General features: G+C 41.7%; 1 protein-coding gene across 6 annotated transcripts in view; it reads left to right on the top strand.

Moving 5' to 3' along the window:
* fermt2 (FERM domain containing kindlin 2) overlaps positions 1-22,662 on the top strand; it is a 148,231-nt gene that overhangs the window by 54,723 nt on the left and 70,846 nt on the right. For all 6 annotated transcript variants that reach the window (XM_043697670.2, XM_043697669.2, XM_043697668.2 and 3 more), the window contains exon 4: positions 14,061-14,201. In XM_043697670.2, the coding sequence (XP_043553605.2) occupies positions 14,061-14,201 (141 nt within the window). The remainder of the gene's footprint in view (positions 1-14,060; positions 14,202-22,662) is intronic.

The following is a 22,662-nucleotide window of genomic DNA, read 5'->3' as shown; positions in this document are numbered from 1 at the left end:
TATGCTGAAAATAGCAGTATTTTACTTATTATCAACATGGACTGAACTTAAGAGTATGCTAGCATTCCAGCAAACATTTTGTTCTTAATGACCTGATATTATATGCAGAAAGAGTGAGGCTGTCAGAACCTGCAGCCATTGAAGCAAATGGAGTAATGCAGAATTCATTTCCATATTACCTGGAGTTCTGGTGTTGTGAGCATGTTTTGCAGATGGTATTTGCATGTATGTGCAATGAATGAACAAGCATCCAGGACAACTGCTGGCTGTCTTTTTATTTTGTGTGCCATTCCTGGGAGAATTGCAGATAACTTTTGCAGGATGTCTGTGAGCAGCTCTGGGCCTAGAAGACCCGACTTCAGACTAAACCACATCAGCATGGATGACAGTGGCCTGTGAGGATGACTGACTGAAAACGGTAATGATATTGACTCAATGGCAGTGGTGAGAGGATGAATACTGTTATTCTGAGAGGACAGTTGGTTTGTTCTTCGCAAACCATGACCACTTCACCTGTTGAAATCTTAAATTGTTGAAGGATGGATTGCAGTGAGACTCTGCAGACGTGTTTGATCAGTGGTGCTTGCAGCCATAGTGGCAGCAGTTTTAGCCTGCATGTCAACAAAGTGAGATTTCGTAGCCTCTGTCTGTGCTTCCACTGACACACTTTGTGCGCCTGAAGCAGAAGTTACCCAGTGAAAGCTGAGTCATTGGCTGTCAGGCAGTCATCAAGATTGGGACCAAGGTATTGTTGTGGAGTCAGCTGCCACTTCCAGACAGGAAAGAATGGGCTCCGAGCTGTGCAGAAAGCTTCGGTCCAAATTTGATGCCAAACCCACCCGTGTTCCTTGGGAGTGACAGCAGGCTTTCTGGTAGACCTGCCAGTGCACTAAATGGTTAATCTCTGCATCTTGGAATCTTCACTCTGATTGAGAAAACATGTCATTGCTTTCCATTTTACACAAGTCTCCTTTTCTATAGAGGAATTTTGTGCTGTTTCTGCACTTGTAATTGCCACAAACCACAACATGAAAACTTAACACGTCTGTGGGCAAATATGCACGAGCAATGAGTGGCGAGTGCTGATTTTGTGTTGCTGACTACAAAATTCAGGCTGTCATGTCTAGACACTTGCTAGAACTGGATTTGAAAAGTGACATTCGACATTTGGGGCAAATTTCCCCCAATCCGCGTCTTTAAGGCAAAATACTAATTTTCAAAAACTTTGTTAACAAAATACATTTGAATAACTTTGCTTCTCATTTGCTATATTTTAATTTTTCATTGTAACAAATGGAAATCACCTGATTTAAACTTCCTTTGTTTCTGGTCCTTATACCAATTAACCAGATAATACTGGAAGTGCTCTTGATTCCATAGTAGTTCAATTGAACAGAAATATTCAATCTGAGACCCAATTTTGTGAGGCCTTAGAATGTGCTGTTTCTGTTTGAAATAATTAAATATTGGCAAAGCTTTGCTTAATGTTTGGGGAATTTGGACTTTTCCTTTTTTCAGATCAATGAAGAATGATATGAGCCTTCTAATCACTGCCTTCATGTGAACAACTTCATTTCGAAATACTATATATTCATGATTCAAAGCCTTTTGAAGTAACTAATTATTTACAAACAACAATTATTGATTGAGTTGGCTGCCTTTTAATAGTTGTCCAGATTTAGCTTGTGCTGAAATGTAAAAACAAATCTAACATTTAGCATTGAATTCAGTGTTTCAAAACAACAGTGTTTTAAGTAAATTAATAATTTTGATACATAGTGACTTTCTACTTAGCACTTTGGCCACACTTTGGAAAAACTAAATTCCTGCTTCATTCATATTCAACAAAAAGTAGTATGTTTATGTTGACTCTGTTTAATGAACAAAGGATTCCATATTTGCAGGATTCAATCCCAGGAAATGGTGGTTTGCTGGCTACTCCAGATGCTATGTAAAGAACTCCAGCTGTTGTTTGACAAACTTCCTGTTTGACAACATTACTTGCAGAGAGCCATGAACTTGTAGAGTGTAGCTGTGAGGATACTGGAGAACTGAGAGAAGGACTTTGCCTTTTCTTCTTCACTAACTCTCACGGGTGGTATCCTAGTTCCCTGAATGATTTAGCTGATGCTGTGAAGCTACATGCAAATTTGCTGACTGCAGCAAACCCAATATTTATGCATGATTTGAATGCCCAATGTAGAATTTGTGCTGAATGGGGCACTCCTGGACCAATCAGAATTAGTGATGCTATACATAAGAGTCATAGATGTACAGTATGGAAACAGACCCTTTCATCCAACTCGTCTATGCTGACCAGATATCTGAAACTAATCCAGTCCCATTTGCCAGCACTTGGCCTATATCCCTTTAAACCTTTCCTGTTCATATACCCATCCAGATGCCTTTTAATTGTTGTAGCTATACCAGCTTCCATCACTTTCTCTGACAGCTTATTCCATGCATGCACTACCCTCTGTGTGAAAAAGTTGCCCCTTAAGTCCCGTTTATATCTTTCCCCTCTCACCTTAAACCCTTTTAGTTCTGGACTCTCAGACCAAGGGAAAAGACCTTTTCTGTTCACCCTATCCATGCTCCTCATGATTTTATAAACCTCTATAAGGTCACCCCTCAGCCTCCGATGCTCCAGGCAAAACAGCACCAGCCTATTCATCCACTCCATGTAGTTCAAATCCTCCAACCCTGGCAACATCCTTGTAAATCTTTTCTGAACCCTTTCAAGTTTCCTATAGGATACATGGAAGGATCCAAGACTGGGATCTTCAGGATACCATTCTTTGTATTTTGACTTGGATCTCCCAGATAGCTTGATACTGCAGCAGTCATCTTGTCGTCTTAAGTGTCACTATAAAGACTGTAAGGATTATGATGTCTCTCAATGTAAATATGACCATTCGTTAGCAATGAATCAGCAAAGTCCTTGTACAGAAGTCACATACCATTAGAAACTAGTTCAATTTCAGATGAAAGTAGATTTTTAAAAAAGCAACCGTATCTCATTGGGGTTTACTGCACACAATGAATTTTGAAATTTTTTTTATTGTATTCAAAATGCATTATTATCTGCAATGTCAAGTGTAACTTTTTAATATTGATACTTTCTTATTCTGACTGGTGGAACTGAATCAAGAATGTCTTTGTATCTTGTGCATCTCAATTTCAACACTAGGGGTGGAACCTTTTTATAAAAGCCTGAACAATGTGGGCAAGGATAAGAAATGTGACAAAGTTTCACTTCAAATTTTAACTACATTTCAGTCATCAAGAGAAGATACTCACGAGCCAGCAGCAAAGTGGGGATTATTGCTTGTTAACAACATTATTAGGTGCAGATCTTGCGACACTTAGTATCAGCATTCCATCAGATCATCGGCCATGAATAAACTAGGCACTGAAGTCAGCAGATTCCTAGCGACTTCAGCTCTCTCCTGTCTACAAAGAGGCTCCATCTTAATCAACACACATCTCCTGAGCATGATTGCTGGCCACAAGCCACATGCCATCCGCATCCACAGATATTGGCACTTGATAATTACCACCCTCTCAGAATCCTCATGGCACTACTTCAATCAGCTTGCAGGACACTTAGGAAGTAGAGACCTGCATTTCAGGATGTACCAATAAGTAGCACTGAAAGGCTTCTGCAAGGACACTACAGTCAGGGACCGGCATCAGGCTAATGGTGATTCGACATTGCTGCATCTCTGGCCTGCTCACTTGCTGTCTTCGTAATGACTACAATCATGCTCATAGTCTACAATCATGCTAATAGCCTTGCATATTAGCGCAGTTACACAACCAAGCTGGTCGGTGGTCCTCACTCAAGGGAGTGTGCATCTTACTCTATGGCAGTGTACTTTGTCCCCTTGTGATGAAGGGGCAGCTGGAATTGCTTGAGGTTTGCCATAGCTCCATTGTCATACCTTCAGACCTGAGGGCCAATGGCTGAGGTGATAGAGTGCAGATCTCTGCACAAATCCAGCAGACATTGAGCCTGGCTCTCCATGGCAACTGCTAACCTGTCTGTGGGGGCAGCCAAGCGATCACAGCTGGGTCCCCATAGCATAGCTGTGGTCCTGCATCCTTTGGGCTATGAGACACATTGCCTCCCACTTTCCTATTTGCTGTTCCTGTTCATTTGGATGAAGTCCCTGATTGCCGATTCCATGGATCATCCCTTCTGAGGCAGTGCAAGTACCTGGGCTGTAGCAGCAGCCTAGTGAGTCTTCATAAGCCAGCTGTGGAGCTGTCGCAGTGAGATACTCATCAGCTTGGGCTGTGAAGCATTCGCAACCTGATTGTTCCCACTAAGGTATCAGTATCTAACCTGTTGGAGGCTTCAGGAGCCAGCCCTGATAGTGCTCCCTCTCTGTGAATTGTCTTCCTCTGAGGTCAAGGAAATCGCTCCTGGGGGAGCAGTCCCTTTCTTTGCTGGGACCATGGCCATCCCTCTGGTATTCGCATGGTACAAGAGAGAAGGCACCATAGCCAATGGTTACAAGTGTGTGTAATGCATGACACTGACAGTACGGTTAATGTGAGAGTTGCAGTGGAATGAAGAGTGATACATACTCAGTTGTTGAATACAGTTGTCACACTCCCACAGGAGTGGACCTAGTCTTCTGCAAAGGCTAGAAATCCTCCCACATTTGGCCTAGTGTCAGGTACCCTTCTACTCTAACCCTAACCCTTCAGCTATTGTGGCTCTTTCTGCCCTATTATAGAGTGCTTTCTCCTATAATAGGAGAAAAGAAGGGATTCAGTGAGGTGAAGTGGATAGCATAGCTGTTGGTGCACGTATGCAAAAGTTAGGGAGGAGTCCTAGGTGAATTAAAGGCAGTGCAGGGTTAGTGTTATGAGGCCTGAGATAGGGACAGGGGAAGCAAGGGAAGATTTTGCGTTCATACAGAGAATGGCAGAGCATGAGCCTTGATGGGAGCTAGATACAACCCACCCTCCCTTCCTGGCACTTTCCCCTGCCACCTGCGCCCACACCTCCCCCCCTCACCTCAATCCAAGGCCCCAAAGGAGTCTTCACATCCATCAAAGTTTCACCTGCACATCCACCAACGTCATTTATTGTATCCGTTGCTCCCGATGCGGTCTCCTCTACATTGGGGAGACTGGATGCCTTCTTGCAGAGTGCTTTAGGAAACCTCTCCGAAGCACCTGCACCAATCAACCCTGTGGCAGAACATTTCAACTCCCCCTCCCACTCTGCAGGTCCGAGGCCGCCTCCACCGCCTCTCCCTCACAACCCAATGCCTGGAGAAAGAACGCCTCATCTTCCGCCTCGGAACACTTCAACACCAGGGCATCAATGTGGACTTCACCAGTTTTCTCATTTCCACCCCCCCCCCACCACTCTTAGCCCAGTTCCAACCTGCTAGTTCAGCACCATGCTCATGACCTGCCCTACCTCCCATCTTCCTTCCCACCTATCCGCTCCACCCTCCTCTCCGACCTATCACCTTCATCTCCACCTCCATCCACCCATTGTACTCTTAGCTACCTTCTCCCAAGCCCCACCCCCCCTCCCATTTATCTCTGCACCCCGCAGGCTCCCTGCCTCATTCCTGATAAAGGGGTTTTGCCCGAAATGTTGATTTTCCTGCTCCACGGATGCTGCCTGACCAGCTGTGCTTTTCCAGCACCACTCTAATCTAGACAGTAGTAGGGAAAGGAGAGTTAGAGGCATTTACCCTAATAGAATGGGGAAGGTTCTGGAATTTCTTTTAGCACTGCTGGCTGTTCCTTCAGACTGTGGAACCGGCACTGACCTGGATGGTGATCTCGGAACAGGTTGCCAAGGTCTGATAACTTCACTGAGTAGGTATGTTTTGGAGTGCCAGTGCTTATTTGGGTATACTGCAGCATTTTCAAGATGGTGGAGACAACAGCAATGCTGGTCTTTTGTGGGTTATCCAGGAAGTGGCAGGTTCTTCCAGGAATGGTGGGTAGTGGAAAGGGTCCAGAATCTGGTGAGGAGTGCATCATAGGGGCAGGGTTGGTGGTTAGTAAAATATGGTAAGTACTCATAGGTCTTATTGAGGGACACTTCTATGAAACCTGACAGAACTGGCAATGAAAAAAATGGAAGAATCAGCCATAGATTTTTACAATGGTGTGTTAAAACCAAAAGCGCTATTGCCTTTAGGATTATATAGTATCAGACTTAGCAGGAACTTAACCTTCATTTTGCTGTGAAAAGAAAACATACTACAAGTCACGAGTAACTTGTTCATTAGAAATACGGAGGAGGAAATTAATCCAACACTGGTCACTTTGTTAATAATGTGTGATCGCTAATGTTGCGCATTCTGCATCTCTCAACAGATTTCTGAAGTACAGTGGTGCACTTTTCTTAAAATTACATTTTGGGAGAGTTGAGGCTGCCTACATGGTCAAGTTAAAGTCCGATATCTGTGATTTAGCTTTCTTGAAGGTTTTTTAATTGGACTTCTGGTTAACATTGAAATATAATCACCTGAATTTGTTATCATTTCAATCAATCATTATTTAATGGACATACTTGTGAATGCTACCAAAATAGATCCAACTTAAAGTTCATAATCAAATATCACATGATCAAATCTGCACACAAACAGATTTGGCAACCTTACCAACACCAGAGCTATCTAATTGCATTTCATAGCTTTTTCTCTATCCTTTTTTTTATCAACCTCTTCTGAAATATCAATCTAATGACCTCTTAAATATTGTGATTGACTTGATGGCTGTTTAAGTTAATGATTTCCGTATTTTACTATTGTTTCTCTGTCAGCCTCCTCCTAAAGTTGAAGCAAGGTGGCAATCTTTTGGCAAGAATAAAACCCAGAATAGCTTTTTCTGAAATGCAGTGTTAGAAAAAAAATTGGATTCTTTAAATCTTTGTGACCCAATTAAATATTGTTCAGAATCGCATGTGTAATGTGTTCCTGATTGGACATTTTTAACATCAGCTATCTATACACCTTTCCTCATACTGCTTCCTCCTTCCAATTTTGTTTCTCCATTCTACTATGAATCTAAGTTTAATGCTAGAGCTTCCTCCTGAATTTTTCACTTATGAGATTCATGGTCAAATTGTATTTGATAGGCCTTCTGTGAAATACCTTAACTTAATTGTTTGAAAGGTTTTTAATGTAATTAATTATAAGCTGTTACCATTCGCCTGACTTCAGTACTTTGCATGTATTTCATAACTGGAGTTGATAATAGAAACAAGAAAATGAAAGCAGGAGCAAGCCATTTGGCTCTTGGAGCCTGTTCTACCATTCACTATGACTGATGATCCAACTAAGTACCTGATCATTTTTCCCCATACCCTTCAATCCCTTTACTCTTAAGAGCATCATCTTAACACTTGAAAACATTCAATACTTTGGCCCAACTAGTTGCTTTGGTAGACAATTCTACAGGCTTTAATACTCTGGGTGAAGACATTTCTCCTCGCCTCAATCCAAAATGGCTTAGTCCATATCCTTAGACTCTCAGTTCTGGACTTTCCAGCCATTGAGACAATCCTTTGTGTTGATCCTGTCAAGTCCAGTTAGAATTTCAGAGGCACCTACTGCACGCGCACACACCAATGAATATGGCCCACACCAATCCTATCATTGCAAAAATCAGTCTGGTAAACCATCGAGTGCATGCCCTTATCTAGAAATCCTGCCCTGGATAAGGAGACCAAAACTGTGTACATAATCCCAGGTGTAACTGGGTATAAGGAATTGGGGAACAACATAGGCTGACTTAAGAAGACTCATAATCTTATGACAAAGAGTAGACTCTACATGGGGAGTGACAAGGGAAAATAAGTCTTCCAATGAAAATGAATGAAGTCTGAAATTCGTTTGAAACGTTAAGTAACTATAACATTTGCTGATTTGTGGTATGCTGCAGTGAGGGAATTAAATGAATATCGGGTGCAAAAATGGAACTTGAAACAATCCACTCCATGGGAGCTGTCCAAGACCAAGTACCTCATTAGTACAGGGACTGGCCACTAATCTTCAGAATCATTTTATTACAAAATAAAATTTTGTGTTCTGAAATCCTTCCATTAGCTTAATTATTGCGTGAACAGCAATGAATGTAAATTGTTCAAATCCAATCCAAAGTCCAGCAAATATTGCAGAGCAACAGCTGGTTAGTGTAGCTACTTTATGGAAAGAAAATACAGGTAGTTCTCTTATAAAACTAGTTTCAGCAGTGAAATTTGGCTGTAACGTCGCTGAAGAATTAGGAAATGATATTTTCGAGAACAGTTACCTCTGTTCATAGTAGCTTGATTCCAGCAGCAGTCGTTTTGTGCACTTTGTTCTGTGTATGTGCCGATGTCAACAGCCATCAGAGCATGAGAGGTACTATACATTGAGCACTTTCATCTCAAAAATTAAACTAATGAATGTTCATTACTCTTTCTCTGAGACAAGAATATTCTTGAGGGGGAAATGGAGATGGGTGGAAAAGATGAAGTCTCGGATGCAACACCAGAACAGCTTTCCACTTCTCCCTTTTGTCTTCTATCCTGAGGGAAATTGAGAGGCAGCTGCAGCTCTTGGAGGACAATGATTGCAATGCAGAATGCAGCAGGGTAATAGTTCATTCAGTAGGATATCATCTGGAACCCTATGAACAGCTTCTTCAAGGCAGAAGAAAAAGGGCAAAGCAGCAAATACTGGATGTCTTTCTTTTAAACCAACCCACAAGAAACAGTCGGAAGACAATGAACCACAGCCATCCACTTCTGCCACCACAACTGCACCTGAAGGTGGTGCTGATGATTACCTCTGTCCCTGCATTAACAATATTTTTTTCAATGTGATGTGTTAAATTTACTTTTACTTTTGTTAATAAGTATTATTTAAACCTTCATTCAGGCTGTGCTATAACGTGATTCCAGCGGCGATCATTTTGCACACATAGTTCTGCACATATGTTGATGCCAGCTGCTGTCAGAGCATGAGAGGTACTATACATTGAGCAGCTTCATCTCAAAAATTAAACTAATGACTGCCTCTTAAACTAAGTGAGTTATAGTGTTATGCTTTTGGGTGATTTTTGAGCGATTGAGTGATTTTTTTTTTTGTTTTGCTGTTCTGCTCCCATTATTTCTATTGAGCGATTTTCTATTAAGCAAGGTTTCACTGGAGCGGAACTACAGTGCTATAGGAGAACTACCTGTATCTATTATTGCAGCAGAAGAGCAAGATTGCTCTGAGACTCCAATAATTACCTTGATGCTAAAATTCTGTCTTCAGCGATTCATCTTCAGACATGGGTAGAAAAAAATGAAAATCTGTTGTGTCAAATCAGCAATATGGATGAAATGGTCATGAATTATGATAGACCCGGCAGCCAAACAATAGTGTGGAGTGAAAAGGTTCAATTGTTCTTGTGAAAACCACATAACATGAAGACTAGATTCACAGTGGTTTTGACCAGCATAGTTGAGGGAATGAAATTTAAAAACTCAATCAATTTTGTGTAAAATTATGCTGAAAATCAAGTTTATGAACAGGATTTTGTGTCAGTACGGGACATTTGTTTGGGTGAAGGTAGAATGAAGTTAGGAATGGATAAGGTACAGCATATGCATCCTGATGAGCAGTGTAGAGGACACAGTTTATCAGTGTGGGACATGTTCATGTCCTGTATAACCAATGGGATAGAGAAAGCATATGCAAAGAAATAATACTGACATTGTATTATACCAGAGGAGTGTGATGTTTTGTAGTTCAGCCCTTTGGATGTGTGCCTCAACAATAATTCATTCTGCCGAATGGATTAGGTGGATGGATGAAGGAGAAAGTATCTACAAAGTATAGAAATATGCACAAATGTCCTGCATTATGTTTGTGTGGTTTTGTCACTTACTCGTAGGATACTATTAGGTGCACAAAATATAAGATCACTCAAAAAGAATAGATGGAGGGAAAATGATTAGTTAGGGAGGGGTTATTCTGAAATTGAAACTATTACATTTAATCTTAATTGTTCCATAGCCAAACTAACTTGAGGTTTTCATTTGTTATGCAATCAAAATCCTGGAACATCCTTCAGAACAGCACTGTGGGTGTACCTACATCCTAGGAACTGCAGATATTCAAGATAGCAGTTAACTACCACTACTTCAAGAGCATTTAGGGGTAGGCAATAAAGGCTGGCCTAGCTAGTGATGCCTCATCTTGTGAATGATGATATGTATGGGAAAAGATTTGCTAACCCACTATAGGCCCATAAAAGCAAAATTGGCCAAACTGTACCAGAACACCCAGAATTCCCGAGCAGCTCACAAGCTGGATCAGACCACACGCAGACAAGAGGAATACACTGTAAGCTCCCATGGACATGACGGAGCACCACAGATATGTCAAAGCCCTAAGGGCAATTTCATAACCCAGCAATACCAAGCCACACAAAGAGCAGGACAGACAGGCAGGCACCAGCAAAGACATGCTCAAGGAACAGGACAATGGAAGCACCTCACCACTTTAGAAGAGACTTTAACACCTACCTGTGAAGATGAATGAAACCATGATACTGTCAGGGTGTTGCATTGTGTGAAGGAACAGGACATTCATTCAATAAACTGTTTTCCAATTAGCATCCTTGCAACTAAATTGCTCCATTTCCAGAAACGTTGTAGTTTCCCATTTCTTAATCAGTGTCATTGTGCAGCCTTACTATAAAACTGGTCTCATCCTCAGCTCTGGGAGGATAAATCTCATCTACCGGTGCAGACTGTCAGTTCTGTGTCAGCCTAGTCAACTTCTTGTCCAGCGATATTGCTTGCAATAAACTGTTCGTCAATTTCACTTTGAGCTGTGTTTTGTGATCTGTAACCCATTGGGCAAATTTCTCCAACATTAAGTCTTCATTCAAAGCTCCCAGCAGAGTTTTTTTAAGAGACTTTGTGACAGATAGCTGCAGCATTTCTTTGATGTTTGTTTGAAAGTTTTACAGAGTAGGGATTTCAGAAGATCTTCATGTCCTCCCAAGAGCATTTTATGTCTATTCCTTCAAGTCATGATCCACATTAGAGTTTGAAGCCCTTGAAATGGTCAAAGTAGGGTTTATTTGAACCTGGATCTAGGTTTAAATTGCCCTGCTGGGTTAAGCTTTCCTTTTCGTGTGAATCTTGCCCCAGTCTCATTCCTCATTTGCAAAAAAATGAATCTGTGAGAAATGTGCAATGGGACAGCTGAATCCAGGTTCCATCTGTTACTGTACTTTTAAATGTATGCACAGTTTTCCAAATATCTGCCCCTGAATACCTGCTCACAAAACCTTTTGCATACTTTTGTATACTTTGAAGACTTGATGGCACTGCTCAAGGTTTCCAAAATAGTATTACTGAAATTTGAAGCTTTGCCATTGTGGATTTCTTTTTGGGGGATGTGTCATAGCTGTGTGAATCATAGCCGTGTTAACATGATCACAAATGGTTACAGTAGACTTTCTCAAAGTTTACAACAGCCAAGGAATCTTTCAATATTGTGTCAAAATGTCTTGCAAAGTTTCAATCATTTCTGAGAACACCTAATATTGTACCAAAACCAGAAATTGCTGCAGAAATTTATCAGAACTGTGAAGAAGGGTCACTGAAGTTAAAACTGAAACATTGATTTGGCTTTCTCTCTACAGATGCTGCCAAAACCTGTTGAGTTTCTCCAGCAATTTCTGGTTTTGGATTTTCCAGATTTTGCAGGTCTAGGCTTTTTTGTTTAACAAATATTATACATTTTTAAGAGGGCCTCCACCTCCATGAAAAGTTTTTTTGCACCTCATGTTCTGCTACATATGCCTATTTCATTTGGTTTCCAACCCAGATATTGGATTTTCTTTCTTCACTGCTTAAGTTGTGATCCACTGCCTGGTTTACTGGCCTGTCATCTTCTGTTATCTTGAATTAACTCAGCATTCACCATTTAAAAGCGGCTAATCAGCTTGAACCTGTTCCCAATCAGAACTGAGATAAGACATGTGTCGATGGTCTTGCCTGAATGTCATACTTATGAATTGTACCTATCAGGGTGTAGCTTAATTAGCCTGTGTGGCAGCACTAAGTTTTGGCGCTACCCCCAGATGTTTTTAGGGGAACTTTACAGTGTCAATATGTCTGAGTTTGACATTGTTGTTTCTGATGCCAAGATTGATGCCCGATGGTCTGACAAGATTCGTACCTTTTAGACTTCATAGCAGTTGTGCAACTGAATGGATTACTAGGCCATTTCAGAGGGCAAGTGACAGTCAACCCACATTGCTGTGGGTTTGGAATCACATGTAGGCCAGAGCAGGTAAGGATAAGACGTTTTCTTCCCTCAAGAACAATAATTAATAGATGGGTTATTACAACAATCAACATTTTTCTTGGATGACATAAGAGAAATCTGGGATTAAAAGTCTAAAGTTCAGTTTACACTATCTGCTATGGTGGGTTTCTAACCCAGATCCCCAGACCATTACCATAAGACATAGGAGCGGAAGTAAGGCCATTCGGCCCACTCAATCATGGCTGATGGGCATTTCAACTCCACTTACCCGCATTCGCCCCGTAGCCCTTAATTCCTTGTGACATCAAGAATTTATCAATTTCTGCCTTGAAGACATTTAGCGTCCCAGCCTCCACTGCACTCTGTGGCAATGAATTCCACAGGCCCCACCACTCTCTGGCTGAAGAAATGTCTCCGCATTTCTGTTCTGAATTTATCCCCTCTAATTCTAAGGCTGTGTCCACGGGTCCTAGTCTCCTCGCCTAACGGAAACAATTACCTAGCGTCCACCCTCTCCAAGCCATGTATTATCTTGTAAGTTTCTATTAGATCTCCCCTTAATATTACCATTGGTCTTTGAATCATAGAATCCTACAGTGTGTGAAGAGGCCATTGGGTATATCAAATCTGCACCGACCCTCCAGAGAGTTTCCCATTCAGACCCAGCCCCGGCCCCAATCCTATTCCCATAACCCTGCATTAACTATGGCTAATCTACCTAACCTGCACATTCCTAGTCATTATGGGATAGTTTAACATGGCTAATCCATGCTATGGGAGGAAACTAGAGCACCTAGCAGAAACCCATGCAGATACAGGAAGAATGTGCAAACTCCACAAACAGTCAGTCAAGATGGGATTAATCCCTGGGACTGTGAGGCAGCAGTGGGAACCACTGTGCCACCCTTTGGGTTTCTAGTTGGGCAAGTCATCACTAACCCATTGCCTTGCTCTGCTCTATTCTGACAAAACAGCTATCTTAGCTTAGATTGGTCAGCACACCTGGGACCCTGATTGAATTATTTTTAACTTCCTCAAACATGTGTTTTTGTCCTTAACTAAAACCTGACTTCATCAATAACAATGCTCTGAATTGACCTCTTATTCATTTTTAGTAATAAGCTATTCAGAGCATTCATTGTATTAATTTCATGTTTCATGTTTGTATTTCAGTCCAACTTGTCATTATCTCTCTGTTTTCGCTGTGAGTTTTGTTTTGCCATGACAGCTACAGATTTTGAGTCTTCTGCACTACTCCCTACATTTGGATTTTATCTAATCCCAAAGCATTTTGCTTGCATACCTGGGGCTGTTATAATTTTACAGATTTTCTGTTCAAATTACATTGATTTCTTTAAGTATACTTTATGGTTTAATTTGTTTTTTAACTACTAAGAACTGAACTGAATCTATGTATATGGGCTCAGTGAGCACATCTTAAAGGGTATGCCTATCTCTTGGTCGGGACTGGATTCAAATTTGGGTCTTATGATTACAGTGCTGTTCTTTCATTGACATTGCCATTTTACTGGTCACTTGGGAAAGATTCCAGTATTACGAAACCTCTAAATGTGTTTAGAAATGCTAAACAGATTTGGCATCATCATGAAATTCTTATGGCTTGTTCCTCGGATTTCTATACTTTGATCTACAAACTTCGTTTTGAGTTTTTATTATAATGAGCATTATTTGTCACTGATTTACTTAATGTCTTAACCACTCCCAATTATCTTGTATATTACTTATCTATTCTAACAGATATAAGGCATCCTGAAGAACTCTCTCTCTTGAGAAAACCTAAAGATCCAACAAAGAAGAAAAAGCGAAAAACTGAAGAAAAAGACCAAGGTGAAGATGAGACACTAGAGTTGGAAGGACCTTTAATTACTCCAGGATCAGGTCTGTAAAAGTGTGCTGTATACAAAAAAGATAAGCAGTTAGGGGCGAAACAATGAATTTTTGACCTCCAGTCTGATCGTAAGATATGTTCTAGAATTTATTGCCAACTTCCTACCTATTGATGAATTGCATCAGTCTACAATTCTATACTAGAGGGAATCTAGATGTGGACATGTATGCTATAATCATGATATAAACACGGCTGTTCAGTGGTATTTGAGCACACATGGAAACCTTTTTGAGATGTGGGGAATCAGGAAATAAAGGAATTAAATGCTGATTACTTGCATAACTAACTTAATTTTATTTTGAAAAGCATGAATTTGTGCTTGAACCAATTCATTTTTTTTCAGGCAATCTGAATTATGCTTGCTAATGCAAACTAATACATCTTTAAAATAGCAATTCTAATATGCAAATCTGAAAGAAGAATGCATTAGCTTCTTGGATCCTTTTTATTAGTCTACATTATTCTATATTATTGTCCTCATAAGTTTAGATGACTTAAAATACCTCTTCAGGAAAAACCACACCATTGTGTGATGATTAGTATTATTTCTGAGTTCCTACCTGGGTGACCACTTGCTCTCCTGACACTGTTTCAGCAAACACATGGCACTGAATGTGTCTTGTAAACATGCACAGAATTGTTATATGAGAAGTCAGAAAGGAAATGACCTTTTAAAGCTATTCTTTTAAAGTTCTAGTTCAGGAAGATTGCAAATATCGGCAGTGCAAGATTATTTCTGCTCCCAGCTCCACATAGTGTCATTGATACTACGCAGTCTTCAAGTGTAAATGTTTAAGTTGTTTAATGCATATGTAGCAGTAAATTGTAGCTGTTGAGACTAGAGTGGCACAGTGGCTCAATGGTTAGCACTGCTGCCTCATATCACCAGGGACTTGGGTCCAGTTCCAGACTTGGGTGTCTCTCTGTGTGGAGTTCTGTCTATGTCTGCATGGATTTCTGCTAGTGCTCTGGTTTCTTGCCACAGTCTTAATGATGTGCAGGTTAGGTGGATTGACCATTCCAAATTTCCCATGGTGTCTGGGGATATGTAGGCTAGGTGAGCTAGCCATGATAAATGTAGGGTTATGAAGAATGCTCTTCAGAGGGTTTGTGCAGACTCAATGGTCCGAATGGCCTCTATCTGCATTGTAGGGATTCTATGATTCCTTCAATATCCTGGAACTCCCTTTCTAAAGTATTGTAACTTGAATGGATTGCAACGGATCAAGGCAGTTCCCCCCCACCTTCTCAAGGGCAATTATGAACAGGCAAGAAATGTGAGCCCAGCCAGCAGTGCCCACTACCCATGAATGAATTTTTTAAAATAATTCAATGCAGAACCAGCTAAAGGTCTAAATGAATGAGAGAACTTTTGTGGCATAATTATTTTAAAGATTTTAAAGTTCAAAAGTACATCAGCAAAATTTCCGTATTTTATCTTTAAATACAGTAATACAATACGCACAAGAACAGGCCCTTTGGCCCACCAAGCCTGTGCTGATTCCTATTCCTTTATTTAGATCCATTACTTATTTCTCATGTGCAGCTTCTATCCCTCTGGTCTCCTCCTGTTCATGTCTATCAAGATAAGCCTTAAATATTACTAAAGGGCCTATGACCACTACCTCCATTGGCAGTGCATTCCAGGCACTTACCACTCTCTGTGTGAAACATTCTCATCTAAACTTTCCCCCTTTCACCTTGAACCTGTGCTCTTCTGTGATTAACCTCTCCACTCTGGTGGTGGTGGTGGTGGTTGGGGGGGGGGGGGGTGGTTGGGGGGGGGAGGTGGGGGGGGGTGGTGAGCGGGAGAGCAGATATAGATCTCTATCAGGTCACTCCTCAGCCTCAGTCTTTCCAGTGAAAACAATCTGCGTTTATCCACCTGGTCCTCATATCTAAAACCCTAAAGATCAGGCAACATCCTGGTAAACCTTTTCTGTGAGCTCTCTCTAGCATCCGAGTCCTTCTGTCAGTGAGACAACCAATTTTCCTTTGTTGAGATAACTGCAGATGAACCTTTACAAATTTTGAGTTATATCCTGCATCTGCTCAATAGAGATTTATAAGTGTTTATTTATCCCTGTTTTGATAGCACAAATGTTGAATAAATATCCCACCATGGAAGCTAGAATGAGAAATGAAATGAAGGGCCTTTGCACTGTACATCTGGGTACAGAATGCAGCCATCACCAGAGCAAAGTTGGGCTCTTCTTTCATGAGAATAGCAGATCCGTTAAATGAATTACAAATATCTAACCACAGTCCTCAATGCTCTGTCTTCCTCAAAAGTCTAAATATATCTTGATTCAAAGAATTTACAAATGTGTAATGTCCAGCTTCCCTTGAGCCAGGCCTCTGAAGCATGGATGCAAAACAGAGACAACACTTATTTTTTTGCTAGCTCCCCAGTAAACAGTGTAAAATTATAGAGTCATAGTGATGTACAGTGCGGAAACAGACCTTTCGGACCAACTTGTCCATGCCAACCAGATATCCCAACCCAATCTAGTCCCACCTGCCAGCATCTGGCCCATATCCCTCCAAACCCTTCCTATTCCTATACCTATCCAGATGCCTTTTAAATGATGCAATTGTAGTAGCCTCCAGCACTTCCTCTAGCAGCTCATTCCATACACATACTATTAGGTCTCTTTTATATCTTTCCCCTCTCACCCTAAACCTATGCCCTCAAGTTCTGGATTCCCCCACTCCAGGGAAAATACTTTGTCTATTTATCCTATCCATGCCCCTCATGATTTTATAAACCTCTATAAGGTCATCCCTCCACCTCTGACATTCCCAGGGTAAACAGCTCCAGCCTATTCAGCCTCTCCCTATAGCTCAAATCCTCCAACCCTGGCAACTCCCTTGTAAATCTTTTCTGAACCCTTTCAAGTTTCACAACATCACAAAATTAATTTAGTAAAGGGGTTCTTTCTCAAGTTAGTTTAATGTTAATTAACAATTGAAATAAGTATGATTATTCATGATATTATGTCTTTTATTTGATTGGTAGTTATTTAGAGGGCTTTATTTTGACTTGCTATCTCTGTTTGGATAAATATCATTATAGCTAAGGTCAAAAGTCAAAAAAAGGCCCTAAAAACAGTAATTTAATCATCTTGTTTAAGCAGTTCTGAGTATCATCATGCTGTTAAAGTAGTTTTCTTGTATATGTTGACTAAGTGAACTTCAAGTTTATACATTGGTTGTGTTGTTTGGACAAAGGTATTCTTACCATTACCACTTTGTTCATGCTAAAGAAAGGGATCATAGTTAGGTGAAAATTGTTCTCGTAGGGCAGAATCCCATAAGGGTCTGAGAGATGTGGACCAAGGCAAGATATGTGGTAGAATTGGACAGCAAGTGCAGCAAGGCACATCTCAATGTCGAGTGCAACTTCCACCTCCATGCTTTTCACAAGTGGCTTTGCAAGGTCCTCACTGGACAGCAGTGAGTTGCATTTGACAATCATTATTGCTTGTTAAACTCGTTGTTAACAGTCCTCCTCACCTCATCTTCCATCTTGCCAAACAAACTTGGCCTGGAAAATTTAACAAGGAAATGAGGCAGATTCAGCCCACCGCATGCTGGAAACTGAGCACCAACATTTCAAGTTATGCTCCATGAGCATTGACCTCAGGAACCCAACATCCACAGAATTTGGTGTCTGACATGCGCCAGCCTTTGAGAATCCTTGCATGCATCTCCATTTCATTTACAAGATGCTTCTGCACTTTAATTCTGCAACTTGATGTGCCGCAGTTATCAATTGTCATGCTGCAGCAAGGACATGCTGACCCAGTGCTGTGCACTCAGCTCCTGGACTGGACTAGGCAGAACCTCCAAGCTCTTCACTTGCTTCCACAGTGCTAACTCTCTCTGAGCATTCCTGAATGCTCAGAGAATCCTTTACCTTGCCTTTTTTGCACTTCGCCTCCTTCAACCAGAGATCTCCGGATTATGTTACTGCAGTTCTCCATCAATTCGGGGACATGGTTTTCGCTCACGAGTTTCAGCACATGGTCGGAGTCAAGATCCTTTCTGGATAAGTGGTGAGGAGCTGAATAGCAGCAGCAGACCATCCGTCTGTAAAGTTTTGGGCTGTTTTCCTCATGGAGTGAAGGAGGACCAGTTATTACAGAAGATTAGAGTTGATGGCAAATCAATTACTGTTTGCAGTGGAGAGGGCATGCAGGGTCAGTGGTGTGAGTGTATAGAACAAACAGGGGAAGATGTTGTAGGCAGTAGAGAGTCGTAGAGCATGAGTTGTGTTTGGAGGTGGGTACAGTAGCAGAAATTGAGTATGTTTGAGGTATCAGGGAGAAGATACTGGGACTTAACCTGGCAGAGTGGAGAAGATCCTTGACATTCTTCCTATAGTCTGGATCAGTGGTGCTGGAAGAGCACAGCAATTCAGGCAGCATCCGAGGACAGGCAAAATCGACGTTTCGGGCAAAAGCCCTTCATCAGGAATAAAGGCAGAGAGCCTGAAGCGTGGAGAGATAAGCTAGAGGAGGGTGGGGGTGGGGAGAGAGTAGCATAGAGTACAATAGGTCAGTGGGGAAGGAGATGAAGGTGATAGGTCAGGGAGGAGAGGGTGGAGTGGATAGGTGGAAAAGGAGCTGGGCAGGTCGGACAAGTCCGGACAAGTCAGGGGATCGAGTTGCTGGAGGTTAGAAACTAGGATGAGGTGGGGGAAGGGGAAATGAAGAAACTGTTGAAATCCACATTGATGCCCTGGGGTTGAAGTGTTCCGAGGCGGAAGATGAGGCGTTCTTCCTCCAGGCGTCTGGTGGTGAGGGAGCGGCGGTGGAGGAGGCCCAGCACCTCCATATCCTCGGCAGAGTGGGAGGGGGAGTTGAAATGTTGAGCCACGGGGCGATTTGGTTGATTGGTGCGGGTGTCTCGGAGATGTTCCCTAAAGTGCTCTGCTAGGAGGCGCCCAGTCTCCCCAATGTAGAGGAGACCGCATCGGGAGCAATGGATACAATAGATGATATTAGTGGATGTGCAGGTAAAACTTTGATGGATGTGGAAGGCTCCTTTAGGGCCTTGGATGGAGGTGAGGGAGGAGGTGTGGGCACAGGTTTTACAGTTCCTGCGGTGGCAGGGGAAAGTGCCAGGATGGGAGGGTGGGTCGTAGGGGGGCGTGGACCTGACCAGGTAGTCACGGAGGGAACGGTCTTTGCGGAAGGCAGAGAGGGGTGGGGAGGGAAATATATCCCTGGTGGTGGGGTCTGTTTGGAGGTGGCGGAAATGTCGGCGGATGATTTGGTTTATGCGAAGGTTGGTAGGGTGGAAGGTGAGCACCAGGGGCGTTCTGTCCTTGTTGCGGTTGGAGGGGTTGGGTCTGAGGGCGGAGGTGCGGGATGTGGATGAGATGCGTTGGAGGGCATCTTTAACCACGTGGGAAGGGATATTGCGGTCTCCAAAGAAGGAGGCCATCTGGTGTGTTCTATGGTGGAACTGCTCCTCCTGGGAGCAGATACGGCGGAGGAATTGGGAATACGGGATGGCATTTTTGCAAGAGGTAGGGTGGGAAGAGGTGTAATCCAGGTAGCTGTGGGAGTCGGTGGGTTTGTAGAAAATGTCAGTGTCAAGTCGGTCGTCACTGATGGAGATGGAGAGGTCCAGGAAGGGGAGGGAGGTGTCAGAGATGGTCCAGGTAAATTTAAGGTCAGGGTGGAATCTGTTGGTGAAGTTGATGAATTGCTCAACCTCCTCGCGGGAGCACGAGGTGGCGCCAATGCAGTCATCAATGTAGCGGAGGAAGAGGTGGGGAGTGGTGCCGGTGTAATTACGGAAGATCAACTGCTCTACGTAGCCAACAAAGAGACAGGCATAGCTGGGGCCCATACGTGTGCCCATGGCTACCCCTTTGGTCTGGAGAAAGTGGGAGGATTCAAAGGAGAAATTGTTAAGGGTGAGGACCAGTGCTGGGTATTCCTCAGGCAGTTGAGAGTGCTTTAACGTGGTTGATAACTTTTGGAAATTTTTCAGCAACCTTAGATGAGACCCGCATGATCTGGTGTCATGGACTGCTGGTCCTAGGGGATGAGGAAGTCTTACATTGACTCCATCATGTTCAAAGCATCCCCCAGGTCTCTGTGCAAAGTAAATGTTCATTTTCTTGGTGTCTGTTATGTCCAGGTAAAGATTAGGAACTGGGTAGAGCAGCTTTGGTTGACTATATATATCTTTGTGCTTTTGGTGGGGTGGAAGGGATGCCTGTAAATTCTGGGATACATTCTGGCTAAATGGCGAGTTATTCCCAGAAACTGGCTTCCCAAGAAGCACTTAAAGTTTCATGTGCCTTGCTAGAAGATATTATTTCCTCAAAGCTGAGTAATTTTTATGATACTTATTTTCCCTTCTGTATTCCAGTTGTTAACAAAGTTTAATATTGCACTATATAACATAAGCTAATGGTAGTCATAGAGTAGCTGGAGCCATGTGTGTTGTTGTGAGCGAAGCTCATTCTTGATTTCAGCTATAACATTTCAACAATATCAAACTATATGAAAATTCCACAAGGCCTGAAATTTAAATTTAGAACACTTTGTATTGTAAATATTTTAAAAACAGAACCATCTTGTGTAGAATGATAGAATCAAGGCTGTAGATCTTGGCTACGTTGCTTGATGGTATAGTGTGACTGTGCTTCACAATTAAAATCCAATTCTGGTTTATAAATGTCATCATTAAGGAATGTGTATGTCTGTAATTGATGTCTCAGAAGGAAGGAATTAAGTTGATTTGTTTATGGGGATGTGTCTGAAAACATTTTTTGCAGCCAGAATCTGTGAAGAAATATTTAATAAAAGCAGAAGTTGTTGCAAGTGTATAGCAGCTCTGAGGAATACATTGGAAAATACATGTTACTTGGCAGAAGAAAATTGAGTTGGAAACCAGCTCGAGTTTTGGAGCTGTAATCACATTGTATGGGCTAATTTGATTAATTGCAGAACTCCTTAACTTCACTCAGGAGGCAACTCTGGCTTCGGGAGCTGCCAGCTGCACTTGGTAATACAACATGTCAATAGTAGGCACAGTCATTGCATCATTGCTGCCTCAGAAAGGTGAGTCTTGTCTTTACGTGGGGAAGGAACATGGAGCTGGGATAAGGTGGGGGATTAGGTTCTGTTGGGCAGGTGGTGGGGAAGGATGGATGTCTTGTGGGGTGACCCCAGTATTTAAAGGGCTCCCCTTTCTATCAGGTGTCTCCCTTCCTTCATTCCTTTCTTCATGTAGGCATTTCAAAGCAGGATGATCACTCCTCCCAACTGCACACATCGGCCATATTTTTGTATTGGCAGCATATTGGGAGGGTCACTTGAGTTTTATTTATATATGTTGGTGAATTGATTCTAGCACCTCTCCACCCTCTGTATTATGGTGATGAGCTGTAAGATGCACTTAAAAGTTATGGGCTGGGGACTTACTTTACATAACCTCTATCCCTGCCAAGAACATCCTGGCAGCGCATGTAATATTCAGTCCATTGTGTATCGGTCCTAAACGTGAGGTGAGAAATGGCGGAGTCCCTTGTTAGGAGTTAGCAAAATTTGAAGCCTTTTATTTGTACTGCTGCAATTTTAAACGGGAAGAAGTTGCCTTCTTCCATAAACGCATTTCAAAATTAATCAGTATGGGTGAAAATATACCCAGTTTGTTCAAGAGAACTTATTACTGACAAATCTTGCCCAAATTCTCAGAATAAACTTTAAAAATTTTAATTTTTAAACCAAAACGTTAGTTTATTACTGAATAATGGTCTTCTCCACATGCCAATGACGACAGTGTATCTATAAAGTGGTTGGGTTTTATTTTCTTCAGCCTCTTGGACAAGTTGGGCCAAAGGGCCTGTTTCTGTGCTGTATACCTCTGACTCAATAACTGTTCTTCAAAACTACATATAAAATATGTACCTTAGTGCTAACATTACATGATGGTGACGATCTCTTCTAATATTAGAACAGTATATTTTATATATTTGCATGTTTTGTTTTGCTAAATTCGATAATAATCATAAGATGAAGGCCTGCACTAATGGTTTGCAAGTTTTGGTCATCCCTGAAAACTTTTAGAACTGTTATTTAAAAGGCTGCATTAGGAAATATATCAAATCTCATTACTAATGCTTTGTGTATCCACTCACGTGATATTACGTAATTGCTAGAGACCAGACTGTGTGGTTCTTTTTTTTTCTTCCATATATAGTATACGAAGTGAATTGCAGAAAAAACAATAAGCTAATTTAACCCAGTATCATTCAAGCTATAGAATGAATAATTTCTTTTTCTTTTACTGACCATCAATTGCAGGACACATTGTTTTTGACAAAATTAAACTGAGTTATTTTAAACTACATGGAGTTTAATTGTTGAGTTTCAATAATGGACCTTCAATAAGACAGTGTAAGATGCATACTTTGAAAAGGTTTGG

This window comes from Chiloscyllium plagiosum, unplaced genomic scaffold, assembly GCF_037043375.1.
Source record: "Chiloscyllium plagiosum isolate Xiang-an unplaced genomic scaffold, Cpla_swu_hap1 HiC_scaffold_8, whole genome shotgun sequence".
Classification (NCBI taxonomy): domain Eukaryota; kingdom Metazoa; phylum Chordata; class Chondrichthyes; order Orectolobiformes; family Hemiscylliidae; genus Chiloscyllium; species Chiloscyllium plagiosum.
The sequence above is the reverse complement of the archived record's forward strand: the minus strand, read 5'-3'. Positions and strand labels throughout refer to the sequence as shown.